This window comes from Falco peregrinus, chromosome 4 (assembly GCF_023634155.1).
Source record: "Falco peregrinus isolate bFalPer1 chromosome 4, bFalPer1.pri, whole genome shotgun sequence".
NCBI classification, from domain to species: Eukaryota; Metazoa; Chordata; class Aves; order Falconiformes; family Falconidae; genus Falco; species Falco peregrinus.
This window is the reverse complement of record NC_073724.1, coordinates 84,514,552-84,535,430: the sequence shown is the minus strand read 5'-3', so window position 1 is coordinate 84,535,430 and position 20,879 is coordinate 84,514,552. Positions and strand designations below refer to the sequence as shown.

Sequence of the window (20,879 nt, the reverse complement as noted above, 5' to 3'; positions counted from 1 at the left end):
CATTAAACTTCTATTTCTAGTCATTCCTCTTATCCCTCTTTCTGCTGTTTCACGTTTCAGACTCTGATTTACCCAGCAGTTTTCACATACATTAATGTAAAACCTACAGTATAAATGGCATTATGTAGTATAAGATATTATTATTATTATTGTTACATTTTTCACCTTGAAAAAGGAGACAGAGCATTAATTATGAGATTAATGATGGATAAAACTAGTGTTCATTCCTCAACTCATTTAGCCTATGTTATGTACTCTTATTTCCATCCTTTAGACTCTAAGTAGTTAAAGCTTAGTGCTTCTTTTATGGCACATAATATTTCTTTTATTATTCTACTGTTTCTTTTATTTTAGTTTGTTTTTTTTTTTTTTAACAATTATTAATTAGTCATCTGAACTGCTTTTCATAGCATTCCAGCCTTAATGTGTGCAGTTGCTGGTCCCGTTAGAAGATACTTCTGGAGAGAGCAAGCTGCAGCTGTACTATTTGGAACTTTAGAATGAAGGCATTACCTCAATAATACAGTTTTGTATATAAGAGAACAGTTACAGGATCACAGAGTGGTTGAGGTTGGAAGGGACCTGATGAGGTCATCAGGTCCAACATCCCTGCTCAAGCAGGGCCACCTAGAACTGGGTGCCCAGGACCATGTCCAGACAGCTTTTCAGTGTCTTCTAAGGTGAAGAGTCTGCAATCTTCTTGGGCAGCCTGTTTCAGTGCTTAATCACCTTCAGAGTAAAAAAGTGTTTCCTGTATTTTGCTTTGTGCATTCTCCAGGCTGAACAGTCCTAGTTCTCTCAGCCTTTCCTCATAGGAGAGATGTTCCAGTCCCATCATCACGTCTGTGCCCCTTTGTGTCTAACGTTGGTGTCCATCCTGTAGGAAGTTTGGTCTTTTCTATGAGATCCATGAAAAGATTAGACTCGATGAGCCATTGAGTTACACTGCAGTGGTCCATCAGTCAGTATTTTAAGAGTTCTGGACTTCACTACTGTCTCCATTATGGGCTGTTCGTTAGGGTTTCTGTATCTGTGAATTTAATTTATTACTTTTTCATCCTCTCATCTGTTTCATATGCTGAATAGCCATTAACTTTTACAAAACGTTGTAAAATGTACAAATCTTTATAAAACCATTAATTTTTACAAAACACATATCCTTTCATTCCAGGTATTATTACAGTTTTGTCAAATGAAATCCTTTTTTTTTTAAAGGGTAGGGCTTGTAGAAGTGTTGAAAGAACCCATTTTAATCATGATCCAAACATATTGTCCATTCTGAGAAGGAATTAAATTGATCTAGCTGATGTCGTGACATGTTTTTTCTTCCACTTCCTGCAGGGAGGAGCTGGACCCTAGCTGATGTAGAAATTGTTTGATGTATTCAACGTAACTGTATGAACTGTTCAAATTATTCAAAGTGTTAGTAAGGGAACTGCAAGTTGCATTTTTATAATGGGAAGTGACACAAAACCTTAATCATTGGGATAGAACCAGCCTTACTACTTAAGATACTTGGTAATTTACTAGAAATTTGCCTCACCATTCTCTATATGACATTCAGCACCTGACTGCTGAAGAAGTTTCAGATTGGCTGACTCTGATTAAATGTGTAAGTTTACCTGTTGACCATAACTGATCTGATTTTTGTTTGTTAATTTATTTTTTTTTTTTCCTGCCATGATTCTCACAATGGTGCTTTAAAATAGTCCACACAAGGAGGACTGGCATAGGCCTTCTGGATTCACTTGGAATCCAGTGATGGCTGTCCTCCTCCTGCAGGAAGACTGACTCCTGTTTATGGTGTCACTATGTGCTCATTTTATGTGGTGAGAGGGGAAATGAGCTGAATTGGAACTGGGGGATGTTGATGCTCTAACGTCTTGATTAAGTCTATAAAAATAGTTGTGTTAATGTGGTACGTTTGAGGAAACTACACACTTTCATTCTTCTTTTACACCTATTTTCCGAAGTGACATGTAATTTTCTGTGTTAAGGAAGCAGAACCTACTGTCCAAGCTCAACGCATGCACAGCTCTGCTTTATTGTAGTGCATGTTTGATGCTGCAGACAAAAAGCCCTGAATGTACTGGCTTGTATGTTCATAGTTAGCCTAGCCTGCGTATCTTTGCACTCCAGATTTTAAGGGATCTACCAAACAATTGTTTAAAACCAAAAGCAAGTATCCAGAACTAGAACCTGCTCAACATTTGTGAAAGAAATTGCCACTGTAGTAAAGCTACTATTCAGCTGGCTGACAAACCTAGTTTGGTTAACTAGAAATGCTTCTTAGTTGCCTAGTGTTTCTTCATCTTTGAAGACATTGTATAATGTTAAAAACTATTAGTGTTAATTTATGACAAGCATAAATTTTTGTTGAAGCAACTAGTGACTGTGGCATTGTGGTTCATTCACTACTATAGAAAGAATCTTTCCATACAAAAATTTAAAGGGAATTTTTTTGTGTGGTGGCTTTGCTGTAGTTAATTGATAGAGGACGGAAACTTGTTTTCATAGTATACTTTAGTTTATCTGGTTTTGCTTGTGTTGAAATAAAGGGGAAAAAATTTCAATGTGTATGAGAAACAGAATTGGTCTTTTAATTGTTATTGAAAGAAATAATGTTCAGTCAGCATTTACTAAAAATACTGCTGTTCTTATTTATGCTCTTTTCTTCGAACATTCAGGATTGAAGGAAAAAGATAAGAAAGCTTCAATTTTCAGTAGATTCCAAATAAAGGAGTTCTTCAGCTTTTGAGTAATCCTCCATCCCAATACTGTATTTTCCATGGTTTGATTTGAAGTCATAGACAATGCAGGTGCCTTCAAATTTTAAATTTACTTGAAAGTGTCAAGAATAGGAAAATCAGAAAATTTAGCTTATATTACTGGCTATTGTCTCAAGATCACAAAACCATGTAAGAAGTGACCTTTGTAGGATGCTGCTTTTGCTCCTTTTAGTGACTGTTTTCTTCCTCCTCCTAGTACAATTTCATGCTTTGTTGATATTCCAAAGTATTTTCCTTTTTCTTTTGTTCTCATCCTAAATAAAGTTTCTGTTTCCTTATCTTCTGATTTATCTAGTTTCACTGCTTCTGTTCCTTTACTAATTTCTTTTTTCTTTATGTATGTTTACCTCCTGGTTATCTGCTCTCATTTAGCGTTATTCTGGGCTACCTGCTCTGTTTCTCAAAGGGAAGAAGCTGATGAAATGTGCACTTTTTCATCTTTTCTGCTGTCTCTTCAGTACTAGAAATCACTTGAGCAGTAACAGATTATTCATTTTTGTTTCTCATGGGGATTAGAATTACTTTGTACTCAGCTATAACTGAAATGTGAAGTGGATTGGTCAGTTCATTTTGGCTTTTTCTTTGTGTTGTGGGTTTTTTTTTTTCTCAACATAAACTGTGGTGTGTAAAGTGGAGCATGCTGCATTTTTAGGTGACGTCCCTTGAGGTTCTTACGTTCTGATTGCACCTCTGAAGAAGCTGTGTTTCTACTTAGTGTTTACAAAGAGATTGTACTTGAAATGCATGCTTGATGCAACCAGTCTTCAGGCCTATTTTTTTTTTCTTTCTTTAGAACGTTTTGTCAATGAGACAGTGTGGTACAGCATGTGAAATCTTACTGGAACTGCATAGTATGTTGGAAGTGATAATATTTGTGGGTTGGTTTGTTTTGCCTCAGCTTCATTAACTTTTTTCCGTAATTGGTATTGCAGAGATGTATGAAGTATCACAACTGTGTCTCTAAAAAAGCTGGTTTTGTTATGCTTTAGAATATATAGTGTATGAGTAATAGATATTGGACATGACTGCCTGATCAAATTACACTTCTCTTTGCCTGGGGGCATCTGTTAGTGTGTCTAGGTATTACAGTGTGTTTGCTTAATGGTGTTAACAGTTTTGTCTTTTCTGCTTTGCATATGTAGCTGGAAGGGCCATGTGTTCTGCAAATACAGAAAATACGCAATGTTGCTGCACCAAAGGATAATGAAGAATCTCAGGCTGCTCCCAGAATGTTACGTTTACAGATGACTGACGGACACACAAGCTGCACAGCTATAGAATACAGTAGCATGTCAAAAATAAGGTGAAAAACGTTTCTTTTCAAATTTTACTGTGATACTTAAATGTCCTTTAAATAATGAAAGTGTCTTAGTGATATCTGGAAAAAATTGCTCGGCAAAACAAGCTTCCTTCTCAAATTCTGTACATAAAGGAGGACCTTGAATTCAGCATGCAAAGGTGTATATGAATGTAATATACAATACCGTGTATGCTGAAGTACATAATGGAAGAAAGTGGATTTTTGCAGCTATCTGCTGAGTCTGTGTTGACACAGCTTGCAGCATTTTCAGTGTGTGCAGACTTGACCCAAATTCCCAGTTTTTAGGAGTAGCAGAGCTTTTGCCTGACTTTGGTAGCAGGAACGTCACAGATCTGACATACCTAAGTTAGTGCAACTAGTGCTGCTTTACCATGGGCAAAGCTTTAACTTGGGTTGAATTAGTAAATATTTCTTCAATTAAAAGTGAAGACTAAGAGCACTAATCACTGTTGAAGATGGGGATTTTTTGTGTGTTTGGTTATGAAGGTGCTGAAAATTCTCTTTATAGTGTTTAGTCTCTGGAGTCACGGTGCACTTTGCTTTAGTTCAGATGACAATGTAAAAAAAAAAAAATAATCTTCCTCTCTCTGCTAGCTGCAACAGTTAGATACAGATATACACTTCATTTTTTAATATCATATTTTACTATTAAAATGCTCCTTCTCAGCAGGAGCCAGCTTGCAGTTTAGTGTGGTGCTGTCTTAAAAGGTAGAACACTTAATGATACTTTAATTTTAGCTTCAGCCAGCAGAACTTGGAATATCATATTCCAATGTGAATATAAAGAGAAGAGCAAACAGGCTCCTGTGTAAGTAGATTCTAGATCACAAAATAAAGAACAAAACCCAGAAGGAGACATAATTTAAAAGGTTTTAGATAAAATTTCAAACAAGTCAGAGAACTCATCACTCTAGTAATGGTGTGAGCTCTTTTCAAGTAATGTTGTACAGAAATTTAATTTCTGCTGTGTGTGGTTATTTCAGGTTTGAAGTTAGACTGTTAACATGGAATAATACGCTGTTTCAGTACATAGTGTTTCTTTAAATAAATAAACCCTGAAGTTTTCTTTCCAATGGAAAGTTCTTAATGGTTAGGGTTTTCATTTACCCTACCCCTCCTTTGCACAATTTTCATTTTTTCTATATTTCTTGTCTTGTCTAATTTTTACAATCTCATTTTCTTTGCTTTTATCAGAACAATAGTGAAAAGCCATTAATATTGCTAAGGTTAATGCCACTGGTGCTGAAATTGGCTTACTCCATTGTGAATGTTCCTCACCATGTGGTATGGTCCTGTGATTCCAACAACAGATTTAGCATATTTTAAAGAGCTCATTGTGTCTCAGTTGAAAGGTTACATCTGACTGTGTCCTGTTTCTCACAAGAACAATCAGTTTCCAGATTGTGCTGCTTGTCTTACCTTCCAATTATGGGTTGGAGATGTGTGATTCTTTTATGCATCTGCTGTTGTTTTTCACTGGGTAGATTCACATGACAAGAAGGCAAGGCGCCTCCTTTTGGGAGGTGACCACAGAGAGCATCCATATGTTTTAAAATGATAGAGTAATGAGAGAAGCAGCACTGCAAGATGCATACTTTTTGTATTTATTGTGGTACAGTCCTGGCTGTTAGTAATGTATAGAAAGCTTCTTTTCTAACAGCTCTTTGTTTTCTTCTGAGTTAAACAGCTAAAACAAATGAGATCATTAACCGTCTGGAGATCCTCTATTTATTAACTATAAATACAACCTAGGATGAGGAATTTACTCGTAGACAACTAACTTTGAGATATCTTCTGTTAGTCTAAACTAGTCATATCCTTCATTTGGTATTGTTAAATTGGATTTTAACCAAACAGACAATTTGCAAACATTAATCTCTCTTAGAATCTAATTTGCAATATGGCATTTTTGTGTGATGAGTAGGAAGTATTCCAATAAAGCTATTGAAAAGTACTGTGCATACTGAAGGAATTATTGCAAAGGTTTTTGATGCTTATTTTTTATTATAAAATATGACAATGTTGGAAGTATGAGAGACTTCTGTATGTTTTTGGTAGCAGAATATTAATAACTGTATTTGAAACATTTGGCTTTGTTTCTGCTTCTAGCCTGAACACTCCACCTGGAACAAAAGTTAAGCTTTCAGGAATAGTTGAAGTGAGAAATGGATTCTTGCTGTTGGATGACAGTAACACAGCAGTTCTTGGAGGTGAAGTGGAGCATCTGATAGAAAAGTGGGAATTACAAAGGGTGAGGTAACACCACTGGAAATGCTTGTCTTGCAGGATGCATATTACATTTAATGATATCAACCTTAATGTGTTGACTGTGAATTTTCATATGATGAGCTTTTGGAACTTCACTGTCCCAATAGTTTTAGGGATGCAGCCAAATATATGTAAATTAGGCCTTATGTATAGTGTTGCAAATGAGGAAATGATAAGTGGTCCTCCGTGGGAACTGATTGATTTCATAGTCTGCAGGGACTGAAAACATTAATCAAATGTATAAAATTTATTTTATTACAGTCATGGGTGGTTGCTTTCCTAAACAGTATGTTCAGTACCAAAATATGGTGTGATGCCTTTTACTATTACCATCTGCAGGCTCTGTATTTTTGAGGCAAAAAAATAACAGTTAGTGTGTGGAAAGCATTGAAGTTGTTAACCTTAAGTATGAATTCTGTATTGCAGATTTTATCAGTTCTTTAGGTAAATTTGTGATTAGAGAGACAAATTGGAGGGTATAACATCTTTCAAAAAGCTATAAATACTTCTAAACATCTTTGCTCTGTTTTAGCTTGGTTCCTGTTTCAATAGAACAAAAGTTGCTGCAGGAAGACTTTTCCATACATTTCCTCACAAATTCCTAGGGCAGGAAGTTTTGACCCTGCTGCCATCAATCCTAAATACTTGTCAGATGAACTCTCACTACTACTACCAAACATAGCTCTCTATTTTTACATCCGCATCTCCAGAACAGAGTAGCTGCTTATGAACATGATGGTCATTTCTGTGTAAAGTACTACTTTTATTGTTGGTGATGCTGAGTTTGGCAAAGTTGCTTTTGTTACGGCTAGCCATCTTTGGTGTTTGTTTGCATCTTACAAATTTGAGCAAACTGGCCCAAAATCTGTTTGAACATTTGGGTTACACAGTGTCCATTCTATTAGATTCTGGCATCCTTTTCGTGCTTTTGTAGTTGAAAATACTTTTTAAAAAACATTCCTGGTTTTAAGTGAAGCTGTCTGATTAAAAAGAAGTTTCTGGGGCCAACAGCAGAAACATCCCATTTTATTGGTTTTAAAGTCTTGTGAGTTCTCTCTCCAGTCAAAAAACACTTAAGTTTTGAGATTGATGGGGACAGGAGAGACACACATAGAACTAATGTGTCCTGAAGGATGACATATAATTTGTAAGGGAAGGGTCAGTAGAATCAGTTAGCTTTCTTGGTGATAATTTGGACAGTCCTCATTTTTGTTCTTTCCAGTCTTCAGTAAATGAATGCTACTTTATACATATTAATTTGTTTTTGAGGTCAATGTCAAGAAATAATTTGAAACATGTTCTTTACAAGAAAGCAAATAATTTAATAACATTGGAGTGCTGCTGACTACAGCAACTCTCAACACTTGTTAGCCAGTTCTGTTGGCTTTATGTAATGTTTAAAAGAGAGGTAAGTAAATTTTCACTGATTTACTCTGGTAACATTAAGTATAGAAAGGTAACTATTGCTTATTGCTATCTGCTCAATTCTCTGGTTCCATCTTGCAATTTGCCAGAGTATTGTTTTCTTTTTCTCGTTGCCCAGCTGACGGCACATGGTCAGGTTCCCAGCATGAATGTGGCTGTGTCAGAAAACTTGTGGGTGACAAGAAATCAGTTTGGACAGGTGAACTGTGACCACTGGAAATCGTAGTTCAAGTTCTATATCCAGACTGACAGCTAGGCATATAGGGCTCAAACAAATCTATAGAAGTGAAGTGCTACTTTCATAGCAGTTTCCTTATGAACTCTATGTTTCTGTCTTGTTCAGAAAGCTTTACAGAGGCAAACGGTTGACAAATAAGCAAGACTGTCAACTCTTGATGATATTTAACTTAGGACATTGCCACTCCTTGTTTAATCTTGCCACTGAAGCTTAAATGAAATGCTAAACTGTGGTAGCATAAAAATAAAGAAAAATTGTATTTGGGTGACTACTTGAAATTACTTGTTTTGAAGCCAGGTTTTTTTCTCTCCACTACAGTGTCTGAGAAGTGTTAATTGGGCTTCTTGTGTAGGTGATGAAATAAATGTCTTTTAGTAAAAAAGTTAGTGCTATAAAGTCAAATAGTATTGCAGAACTTTAGAATTGAAGTTGTTTATCCAGTCTTAAATTATTACCCTTGCACCTACCTGTCAGCTTCTAGTTGTGTAGTTGCATTACCTTACCGTTTTGTTCCATTCAGAATGACATTTGAAATTTGCTTTTGGGAAGAATCAAGTTTTAGTAATGGGAGACTCACGCTAAAATATAGTGCATGTGGAATGAATGTGATATTATTACACTGCATGTGGAATGAATGTGGTATTCCTTGTAGCATTCAATTTTACCATAAGCTAGTTCTTGCCTAGAAATTTTGATTTTTTTAAGTGTCGCTGTTTAAGTGATGGTCAATAAATAAGGAGTTAATGAGAATGTTCCTGTGTGATCTTCTAGATTATTTGGAAATATAAGGAAATATGTCATGGATTTCTTTAGGTGCGAATATAGTTCCAAATAACTTGTCTTTCATAGTTTTCTGGTGTTGATTGGTGTTTTAGTCGGTAAGAATTTAAGTCAGTGAGGATCCATATCTGCAAGAGGTTGCTGGCACCCTTCTTATGAAGGAAGAGTACTTTGTATTGCTATTAATCAGAATAGGAGGTCATATGTAAAGTGAAGGTTGAAGCAAATTTTGCTGAGATGATTGGGGAGACTGGTAGGCTTTTATATTTTAAAAATGCATAATCCGTGAAATCACATTTTATCTGAAAGTAAAGTTCTCTAGTATACTTAATGATTCTTCAATTTTAGTGAAGGTGAGGCTAAATACTGAGTTTGCCTTGTGGGAAAAGGGGGTAGTTTATGTATACTTCAAAATTCATATTAGAAAGTCTGAGGGTATAACAGTATATAATATCTATAAGTTCAGTCTCCTATTGTAAGCCTTTGTATCTTAAGAGAGTCCCTCGGAAAATTTTTTAATGTCACAATCGAAATACAGCAGAAAGGGAAAGACATGCTAAATGTATTTTAAAAGAGTTTATTCTAAGTGGTAGCTGCTGCTGCTGTGCTATGGGCAAATTTAACCATAAGGTTAAAAAAATACTGTTGCCAGTTTGCTTTTTATTTGGTGCAAAGTGAAATTTAATTTCCAGAACAGTTGTTCTCACTTCTCAGCTGGCTACCTGAGAGGAAGGTGTCAAGGCTGTTTTTTACTATTAGGCAGAGTTCTTTCATTTTGGATAACAATTTTATGCAATAGATTGTTATTTGATGATTCAAATATATGATTCAAAAACAGCTAAATGTTAGTAAATATGGAGTCTGTTCTTAAATGCTTTTTAGCTATTTGTCAAATTACATGTTTGAGCAGTAGTTTGAAACAGTCTTTTTCTTGTATGTGTTTCCTTCATTCTGATTTGGGAAAGAAAAGAAATAAAGGTTGACCTTAAACTTAAACATGTTCTCCCTGATTGTAGGACATGAGGAATTAACGATGATCAAATGTTTGAGTTCTTAGGCTATCTTATAAATATTTTTATTATAATTTGATTCAGTGCTGGAGTTTATTCCAGAATTGCCTACATTTCTCTAGATCCAAACAAAACAAAAAGTGTAGTAGGGTTTATTGGACCTAGCGTGCCTACCTTGGGTCAGCGAAGCGGCTTCGCCATGAAATCACTGTTGAACCCTGCTGCTTCATTTAATAGATTACAGAAGGTTATGAGTGTGCTACAGTGGTCAGCCCTTGGTTAGCTCATAATTCTAAGGCAGCACTTCAAGTGATGTGATTGAAACTAAAGCAGAATTTTTTTATGATTTATGATTATTTTATTTTTTTTTCTTGACCCTTGAAAGGAGCCATAACTAATATAGAAAATGGCCTTTGGTTCCTGAATGGAAGTAGTTAACTTACAAAAAGTGGACCAGAAGTTTTGATTTGGGTATTGATTAGCCAAATTAATCTCCCATACTATGTGAGAATTTCTTAAAATATTGGGTTAAAGCATATTCACATTTATACTACAGCTCTCACCTGATGGAATTAAATCAATTTTACATCAGGATAATAAATATATAGGTAAATGGTTAAATAGAGTCTTAAGTAATCGAAACTTTCTCTGCTGATGGGGTGTAGTAAATGAAGTATATAATCATGCATGCGTATCCTAGTGGGCAAGGAAGGGACAACAAGAAATGAAGATGATAAGAGATGCATTATACAGAATGCAATTTTGAAGCATTAAGAACCCGATAAAAGAGATGCATTATACGGAATGCAATTTTGAAGCATTAAGAACCCTGTTCTTCCTTTTTCCACTTTTGAAACAAAATATTTGTGTAATACAAAATAACCAATATATTGATTTCAGTGAATTTCACTCTTGCAGGTTGCTGCTGTTGCTACAGTTTGTAAAGAAAGAAAAAGTGTATCAACTATGAACAGATATTTTAATGGAGTTTTTTGGGTTTTTCTGTTTTGTGGTTTGTTTTTTTCTTTTTTTTTTTTTTTTTTTTACTGTTGGCAACTAGTAATTTGTATTGTGAATGCTTTATTTTCAGGCCTATGTTACCAATTACCTGATTGTGGCTAAGAGTTTAGAGACATCTGTAGCTCTTATGTATCAGTAATTGTTATGTTTATTGTTACGTTCTTTGAGATTCAAAGATCTGCTGATCAATTTAGCACAGGCACTGTATTTCTCATAAAGCCATAGGGGAAATCTCCTAGTGGCACAGCATTTTGTTTCCAACAGTGTCAAAAAGACATGATTTTTAAGGATAGCACACAGCCCGAGCTCTTGTACAGCCTTGGCATCCAGAATTGTTGTATTATGCTTTATCAGGGGATACAATCCTGACTAATCCTTTCAGTATTTGCTTATGCATGAATTCATGAATTTCACAGAATGGTTGAGGTTGGAAGGAACCTCTGTGGTCATCTAGTCCAACCCTCCCTGCTCAAGCAGGGCCACCTAGAGCCTGTTACCCAGGCCAGTGTCCAGGCAGCTTTTGAATATCTCCAGGGATGGGGAGTCCACAACCTCCCTGGGCAACCTGTGCCAGCACTTAGTCACCCTCATGGTTAAAAAAGTTTTTCTAATGTTCAGAAGGAGCCTCCTGTGTTTCAGTTTGTGCCAATGGTTTCTTGTCCTGTCAGTGGGCACCAGTGGAAAGGGTCTGACTCCATCTTCTTTACAGTCTCTCTTCAGGTATTTGTGTAGATTGGCAAGATCCCACTGAGCCTTCTCTAGGCTGAATTGGTCCAATCTCTTTTTAAACATGCTGGAACTACGCCTTTTACAATGGCTAGTGGCAGCAAGTTCACTGGGCACTGTGTAAAGGAACATCTGATGCCTATTTGTGTGCCCCTTTGTTCTGTTAGTGTAGATTTTGGTATATAGCTGGTTTTTCTGCACTTGCTGTATGTGTTGCGTATGTGACTTTGCAAATTTTCATTACTTTCTTTGTTTCCCTGCCCCTCATCCAGCATTATCCTTAAGTGCTCCAGGTTTTCCAGTATATCCTTATTTTTTATGCTGAAAATGTTTATCTTGCAATTTATGAATCAACAACTTTCTTTTACAGAGCTTAGCAAAACACAATAGGAGTAACATTGGGACAGAAGGTGGCCCTCCCCCTTTTGTACCTTTTGGACAGGTACAGTGTACTTCTCTTTCTGCTATTTTGCAAAAATACCCTGTATCATGTTATCTAGGGGACCTGGTTCCAGGTAGATAAAGACTATCAGTACATCTTAGGTCATGATGACTTGGATCTAAAAAATGTGCCTGTTGAAAAAAAATGTTGATCCTTGTCAATTTGCTATTTTATTTAAAAATTTAACATTTTTCCTCTCAATTTCAAATTAAAATTTATTTAGTATGTGGAGCCTTTGATTCTTTGGTCAGATCTTGTAGACAGTAACATAGTCCTTCCTTAAATGCTGAAGCTATTTACAAGAATTATATGAGCTACACCATGAACTAAGCTTAAAACATTAGTCATTCTTTTTGGCCTTTCTATTGGACCTGAGGAGTGTGCTTTCCGCTAAGGCATGTTAGATGTCCTAGGTGTATGCTTTTATTATCATGTTCTTTAGATAAAGTTGTGCTACTGTAATAGAGTAATCCTTTTTTTTTTTTTCAATTGAGGGTAGGCAGAAGAGTGAATTCAAACTTTCTTTTGCTTTTTCAGAAATGCGCATCTCATGTGCAAGTGGACAGTAGAGAGCTTGATCGCAGAAAGACTCTGCAAATGACAAATACTGTAAAAACTGTTGTGGACAATGATGAATTTGAAAAGCAGAGAACAGCTGCTATTGCAGAAGTAGCAAAGAGCAAGGAGGTTAGAATGCATGTGTTACAGCATTTTACTTACTGTGATTGATCTTTTCTTAAGTATTTCTTAAATGACAAGAGCTTTCTGATGTTTGCATTCTTATAATTCTACATATATCTTTAAAAAGAGGAATCAAACTGTGTCCTTTGGATTGATGAGTATGTTCTTATTTTAATAAAGCTAATAAATGTATATTAAATGTTTTATTGTAGATACGATTTTTATTTGGTGCAAGTATTAAAAAAAGTGTTTTTTACAATTTAGCTAAAGAGAGTTAAGTAATAAATACAGGTTATTGATTTTCAACTGCTTTTTTTCAGTTCTCAAAACCTCATGATTCCCTGCATTCAGTCAGAACGAATACCTAGGAAGTTCAGTTCTAACATGTCAGGGTTTTATGCCCTTCCTTGGTTTTCTTTTTAGTTTATTTTTCCCAAGGTTTGCTTGGGAAGTCATAAAAACTAGAATTATATACCCTTTTTACAGCCTCATTTGGGCATAGGGGGAAAAAATACCTACCTAATAAATTAATCTTTTTTGTATGTGTAAATTAGTCCTTTATTTGTTGATGCAAGTATAATCATAAAAATATCACTGCATCAAATTTACTGCACTTTTGCTACTAGCTAAATATTAAGGCTTATTTTCATAATTTCTGTTTACTGAAATGTTTTTTTTTTCTGTGCTTCTCTGAAGACTAAGACATTTGGAGGAGGTGGTGGTAGTAGCAGAAGTAATCTCAGTGTGAGTGCTGGAGGGAATCGAAACAGGGAACTGTTCCAGAAAGAGAAGATAACAAAACCTGAGGGAAAGAATGAAGGTGTCTACCGAGAACTGGTAAGGTGGAAGACTTAAATGGAACCTTAAACATGTACTGTTAAGAAACAAAAAACAAATATAACAAAAATAAAACCAAGAGGCCCTGACCTTTCAATTTAGTTTGAAGTCTGTTTGGAATACTTAAGGTATTTTTATACTTTACTGAGTTATATATGAGTTTCAATGTGATTTTTTGTAAAAAAAAAATCAAGTAATAATAAATTGATGTCTTACCTAGTAAGTTCTAAAACCAAGTCCTTGCAAAAGAAAAGTAGTAGTGTGTGTGGAACAGGACATAACAGTATAGTTTTATTTTCTTGTTTAGATAAGCTCAACAGTCTTGCATGTTAATGGGGGGTTTGAACCACCTTGATATCTGTTGGAGGGACAACACAGCAGGGCATAGGCAATCTAGGAGGTTCTTGGAATGATTTGGCAATAACCTCCTCCTCCAAGTGATAGAGGAGCCAACAAGTAGAGGTGCCACGCTGGACCCTGTGACCAGCGGGGAGGGGCTGGTGGGGAATGTGAAGCTTAAGAGCAGCCTTGGGTGCAGTGACCACAAAATGGTGGACTTCAGGATCCTTAGGGCAGTGAGGAGGGTGTGCAACAAGATTGCTATCTGGAATTCTGGAGAGCAGACTTTGGCCTCTTCAGGGATCTGCTTGATAGAATACCATGGGATAGAGCCATGGAGGGAAGAAGTGCCCAAAAAGCTGGTTAATATTCACGGATCACCTCTTCTGTGTTCAGCAGCAGTGTGTTCCAGCAAAGTTGTGCAAAAAAGCCAGGAGGCCTGCATGGTTGCACAAGGAGTTCCACACAAATAGGAAGCCTACAGAGAGCAGAAACCAAGGGCAGGTAGTCTGGGGGGAATACAGAGAAACTGTCTCAGCATCCAGGGATCGGGTTAGGAAAGCTAAAGCCCTGATGGAATTAAATCTGGCTATGGACATCAAAGTCAACAAGGAAAGCTTCTGTAGGTATGTTGGTGATAAAAGCAAGAGCAGAAAGAATGTGGGCCCTCTCCAGAAGGAAATGGGGTATCTGGTTACCTGGGATATGAAGAAGGCTGAGGTACTCGATGACTTTTTTTGCCAAAGTCTTCACTGGTAAGTGTTCCAGCCACGCTGCCCAAGTCATGGAAAGAAAAGGCAAGGACTAGGAGAGTGAAGAACTGCCCAATGTAGGAGAAGATCTGGTTCAAGACCAACTAAGGAAACTGAAGCCGCACAAATCCATGAGACCTGGTGAAATGGATTCAGAGGGTCCAGAGGGAACTGGTGGATGAAGTGGCTAAGCCACTGTCCCTCATACCTGAGAAGCTGTAGCAGTCCAGTGAAGTTGCCATGGACTGGAAAAGGAGAAACATAATCCTCGTTTTTTAAAAAGGGAAATAAGGAAAACCCGAAAATCTACAGGCTGGTCAGTCTCAGCTTGGTGCCTGGTAAGATCATGGAGCAGATTCTCCTGGAAGCTATTTTAAGGGACATGGAAAATGAGGAGGTGATTGGTGACAGCCAGCATGGCTTCACTAAGGGCACATCATGCCTGACAATTTGGTGGAGTTCTGCAGCGAGGTTACAGTGTTAGTGGATGAGGGAACAGCAGCTGATGTCATCTACCTTGACTAGTGCAAAACATTTGACTCTGACCCACATGATGTCCTTGTCTCGAAACTGGAGAGACATGGATTCAGTCGGTGGACTACCTGATGGATAAGGAATTGGCTGGATGGTCACACTGAAAGACTTGTGGTCAACAGCTCAATGTCCAAGTGGAGACTGGTGACGAGTGGCGCTTCTCAGGGGTCTGTACTGGATCTGGTGCTGTTCAGCATCTTTGTTGGTGTCATGGACAGTGGGATGGAGTACACCCTCAGCAAGTTTGCCAGTGACACCAAGCTGTGTGGTGTGGTTGACATGCTGGAAGGAAGGAAGGCTGTCCAGAGAGACCTTGAGAGAGCTAGGCCCAAGTGAACCTCATGAAGTTCAAGAAGGCCAAGTGCAAGGTCCTGCATGTGGGTTGGGACAACACCCACTATCAGTACAGGCTGGATGGAGAATGGATTGGGAGTGACCCTGGGGAGGAAGGACTTGGGGTTGCTGGTGGACAAAAACCTCAATATGACCTGGCAACGTGCATTTGCAGTCTAGAAAACCAGCCATATCCTGGGCTGCATCAGAAGTGTGGCCCAGCAGATCGAAGGAGGTGGTTCTCCCCCTCTACTCTACTCTTATGAGACCCCACCTGGAGTACTGTGTTCAGCTCTGGAGCCCCCAGCATAACAAGGATATGAACCTGTTGGAGTGAGCCCAGAGGAGGGCCACAGAGATGATCAGAGGGCTGGAGCACCTCTCCTATCAAGACAGGCTGAGACAGTTGGGGTTGTTCAGCCTGGAGAAGAGAAGGCTCTGGGAAGACCTTGTAGCAGCCTGCCAGTACCTAAGGGAGCTCTACAAGAAAGCTGGAGAGGGACTTTTTACCAGGGAATATTAGTGATAGGACAAGGGGTAATAGTTTTAAACTGAAAGAGGGTAGATTTAGATTAGGTATTAGGAAGAAATTCTTTACTGTGAGGGTGATGAGGCACTGGAACAGGTTGCCCAGAGAAGCTGTGGATGCCCCATCCCTGGACATGTTCATGGCCAGGCTGGGTGGGGTTTTGAGCAACCTGCTTTAGTGGAAGGTGTCCTTGCCCATGGCAGTGGGGTTGGAACCAGATGGTCTTTAAGGTCCCTTCCAGCCCACACCATTCTGTGATTTATTAATTAATTTTAATGTAGCTTTTCTTCTGAATTAATTTAATATTTATTTTAAGAATCTGTTTTCAACTGTTGCTTTGACATCAAGAAAACCAAGTGGTGCTCTGACACTTAAAACGACCAAGTAGAAATACTGTTGTGACATGAGAATGTCATGCTTACATGGTAACAAGTACTGTTCCCTTTTGAGTAAGGCAGGTTACCATTGGAGAATCTGAATTTTTCCCCTTAACCCGAAATATCACCTTCCAATGTATTTCTTAACTTTATACTTACTGAGAAGTGTTCTTTGGGATCACTGCATTGAATTAGGTGGGTATAAAATGAGAAGTTATTGATGATTGTTTTGATTACTTCAGTAATCTAAAAGTTTATGATGGAGGAAATATTTTTATCAAGAACAACTCTGGAGAGGAATTTCCAAGTATGTAATAACAATGATTCTGATTTGAATGATGAAAGACTGAAAGAGCTATCACAACAATATAGTAATTCAGTGAACCAGTATTAAAATATTAATTATAAATATAATTTATTGTTGAATATTTTTCAACTTGTTTACCTTTAACGAAGGTTTAAGAATGAGAAGAAAAGATATTTAGGAACAGTAACTGCCTGTTACAATTTTGTCCTAATAGTGTCTGTTGTCATCTCACAGCAAGGAGAACCTCCAGCAGTGCTGCCTTCAGCACTGTGCTCAGAAATGTCAATATAGAATTGTAGAAACACAGCCTGAAAGGGCCTCAAGAGGTCATTTAGTTATCCCTCTGCCCGGTACATTCTTGACAGCTGTGTCTCAACCTAAATAGATTTAAAAACCCAACAACCAAACAGGTAAAAATGCCAACTGCAACACCGTGCCCCCCTCCCCATTTAAATTAGTTGTTTAAAGTATTATCTTTTGTTTTTTCTATGAGTTGCAAGAAGTTTGTGTTACATTGTAAGTAATGTCTTATATTACTGATATAAAATGGTAATACTTTCAATTTATCAAAACTTAGTATTAAGTCATTTAACATACCTAGGTGCTGTTTAAAAGAAGCAAATGTGAACCCACCAAGCCTGTACAGAAAGCTGTCTTCAAACTAATGATTTTAAGATCTTAAAGCAATGGATAACTTACTTTGTCATTTTAGAATTGTGACATCAAATAGGTTTGATGTTGACTTTCATGTATATTGTTGACTTGTGTCTGTATTTGGAAACAGTTAAATGTTTGTAATCCATTTGGTGTGTTACCTTCCAAGAAACCTGAAGCGCTATACCTACAAAACAAGAAATAAAGATGTGATTTTTCTCTTTTTATTCATAGGCAGACAATAGACTGTGGAGGTCAATCATCCTCCTCTCTTAATAATCCTTGTAGGATATTTCCTACAGTTTTCTTTGCCTTTCCAGTTTTGTATAGGAGAAACAAGTTTTGTGCTGTGTAAATGAAGTTGAAGAGAGAGTTTTTGACACCCAAAGATACTTAGGATGCTACCTTTTTTCACAGACAGTCTTTGTATCTGGGAAGTTGCCATTCCCTTGGGTCTCCATTTGTGACCTATCCAAGATTTTTTTTTAATCCATAGCTGAGAGTACAGGTACTGTATCTATGAGTCTTCAGTTCCTACTGGTCTTTGAATGTAGCTGTCATGCACAGAATTTCCACCATTGAAAGGAGGTGGAGCAGGAGTAATGGCTAGAGGTTCTCATCCAAACCAGCTGCATACCTACAAAGATGAGTGAAGCAGATTTGCTGAGCAAGTACTCTCAGTTGGACCCTTGTTGCCATACAGAAGAATCTACGAGAATGGCCTATTAAAAATAAGACATTAGTTATGCAACTTGAAGTCAGACTCAAGTGGGATGATGATTTGCTGTAGACGCTGAGGTCATATTTCTGCCCTATTGATCTTCAAAGACCTTTTAAATTGCTATTCCTTTACTTAGTTTTTGAACAGTTAAATTAAGAGTGTTGTTGAGTTTGGGAATGAAGGCGGCTACGTGAAAGCATTGGAGTTAACATTGCTGAGCACGTGGGAGTTGTAGTCAAGTGCTGCAAAGTTGTGCCGTGCACCATTACAGCGATTCTTGCATAGCTAAGCATAGTTAGGAAAGTTACTTGAGTTGTTACGTATTGTGGCTTACTGTATTGAAGTACCTCTGTATAGATATAGCAACCACAAGCACTGATTTTGTGTCTCTGCCCCGAAAAGGAGACCTTCTCCTGTCTGTTGTCCCAGAGCACAGTGTGTAGCAGGAATTAAGACAAAAAGTGAATGTATTAAAACATCAGGAGAAATCGTAATTGGAGAAATTACATCACAAGTCTGTAGAAAATTCAACAGGAAGGGCTAAATGTTATTTGCTATACAACTGTCATACGATTGTAATTTAATTCATTCTAGCAATTAAACTTCGTGTTCTTCTAAGCAGTGGGAAAAAGAAGGGGTTGTATATCTTGGAGGTTAGACTCTGTTGGGTTTGGTTGTTTTTTGGTTTTGTGGGTGTTTTTGGGAGTTGGTGGTGTTTTTCCATTGTGTTTTTGGTTTGTTGTTGGGTTTTTTTTTTGGGGGGGGTGGGGAAGGTCACAATATAACTATTTTGGAACCTGTAGGCAAAATGTTATTTATGGGGCTTGAGTTAAGAATGTATTTGGTTGCAACTGTTGCTGTAGATTAATAACTGGCATAGTTTTGTTTGGGTGTGGAATGAGGCAGAACAGAGGGCCTAGTCCCATTTCATGTTTACTGCATGTAGGTCTGTCTGCACTGAAAGAGGCAGTTCTTGCTTCAGTGTTTTAAAGCACAGTGCAGAAGTAAGGTTATTTTCTGTAATTACTACTCTGATTCCTGCTTTGCCTCTTGCCGTCATGCTTTACACCGTTTAAAAGAAGAAAGTTTGTTTTCCTGAGGAAGTTGTTTGTATTTCTTTGCTTTCTTCTACAGAACCTTTAGCAATTACATTTTCTGCATGTTTTAAGAAGTGTATACCTGAGTGTATAACTGAGATAATTGTCTGTAAAAGTTATGAAAGCATTCAAACAGGAACAAATAGCTAGTTTTTATACTGGTATTACTTTGTGAGATTCCTTTTAGTTTTCATCTCAGAGAAAGTATATTAGCCTGTTGTACTATTCCTGTGTACAGCAGAGGAAGAGGTAGTCTAGGGGAAAATTTTGCTTGAAACCACATAATATTAGAACTAAGAACTGATGAATTAATCATCATCATCATAATATTAAAACACCCTCTACTAGCAAGTTGTTTGCACATGAAAGATCATATGTGAAGATTTTATGTAAAAACTTAAATATTTATCACAATGAAATATAAAATATTTCAGTTAAAAATAATGAAAAATTAAAGTAAAATCTGGTGGTTTTATAGAGTCTGTGTTGTATCTTATGATCAGTTCTTTGTGTAACTTTTATTTCAGGTTGATGAAAAGGCTCTAAAACACATAACAGAGATGGGTTTCAGCAAAGAAGCAGCAAGACAGGCACTTATGGATAACAGTAACAGCCTAGAGGCAGCATTAAATTTTCTCCTGAACAGCAGTAAACAAAAACCCATTCAGGGACCACCACCTCGAGGTAAAACTTGCAATGAAATGCTTTAAAACAGTGTTTACGAGCAAAGGAGTTTGTGTATGGTGGATTATTACCATAGTTGTGGAAGGGTGTATCTGCATGGTTTTTTCCTGCAAGCTAGAACGCTTTGCAAACCTGAAAGCAAATACTTAAAAAAGCCTCTGTGTATTATGGCCTTGTCAGATTTTTGGAATTTGAAGTCGTAGATCTGAATAGCCTTAAATGGAGAATATCTGCATCTGTTTTGTCTATGAAAGAATTTTTTAAAGATAGAAAATATAATTCAGAAATCAAATTTAAAAGTCTATACACTTTTAAAATTTATTTTTTCATTCCCCACTCACAAATAACTTTTGCTTTACTTTACAGGTAAAGGAAAGGGCCGAGGCCGAATAAGACCTGAAGATGAAGAGGAGCTAGGAAATGCCAGACCATCTGCACCAAGCACACTGTTTGATTTCTTGGAATCCAAAATGGGTACTCTAACAGTAGAGGGTAAGTTATTGAAAGTAATGTGTCTGCATTCAATATTGGACAGTGTTAGTGGAATACTTTTCCCTAACTTTGTCATCTAAAAAGAGGATTCTTAGAGCTTCTTTCGCAGTTGGCTGTAAAAATACCCGAGTGCTAGAGAGAGCTATTACTATCCTTTGAAGAAAGGTCAAATAAATTGCACTGTGGTCGTTCATACTTGTCTTGATTACAGAAGAGCTTAAGAGTGTGTGATTCAGGCTTAGATGTCTGAAAGTCAGTAATTTTGAAATAAGGTGACATAAATCCCAGTTGATTAATTTAATTTGATAAAAGCTCTTGCAACTTTAATTGACTTCTTTGTTGCTGAGTTTATAAAGATAAAAGCCATAATTGTAGTCCTTCTTCCTCAGTTTATAAACAGAATATTTTGCATGCTGCCCATTTAAGAATCTAGTAATTGTGGTAAGCTTAATTGTTTTTGTATTCCTCCTCTTGGGGGTGGGGGGGAAGGAAGAGGGAGGGGGAGAGCATGGAGGGTTTTGGC

The 20,879-nt window shown here is 37.2% G+C and overlaps 1 protein-coding gene across 5 annotated transcripts in view; it reads left to right on the top strand.

Annotated features, from left to right (window-relative positions):
• The window catches only part of TDRD3 (tudor domain containing 3), a 108,947-nt gene that overhangs the window by 50,887 nt on the left and 37,181 nt on the right, over positions 1 to 20,879 (top strand). For 3 of the 5 annotated variants that reach the window (XM_013299944.3, XM_013299945.3, XM_027788105.2), the window contains exons 4-10: positions 3,932 to 4,092; positions 6,220 to 6,361; positions 11,948 to 12,019; positions 12,557 to 12,706; positions 13,397 to 13,537; positions 19,708 to 19,864; positions 20,231 to 20,356. In XM_013299944.3, the coding sequence (XP_013155398.1) occupies positions 3,932 to 4,092; positions 6,220 to 6,361; positions 11,948 to 12,019; positions 12,557 to 12,706; positions 13,397 to 13,537; positions 19,708 to 19,864; positions 20,231 to 20,356 (949 nt within the window). Of the gene's footprint in view, positions 1 to 1,564; positions 1,613 to 3,931; positions 4,093 to 6,219; positions 6,362 to 11,947; positions 12,020 to 12,556; positions 12,707 to 13,396; positions 13,538 to 19,707; positions 19,865 to 20,230; positions 20,357 to 20,879 lie in introns of those variants that run through there. The other 2 variants (XM_055801473.1, XM_055801474.1) reach the window with 1 other exon arrangement.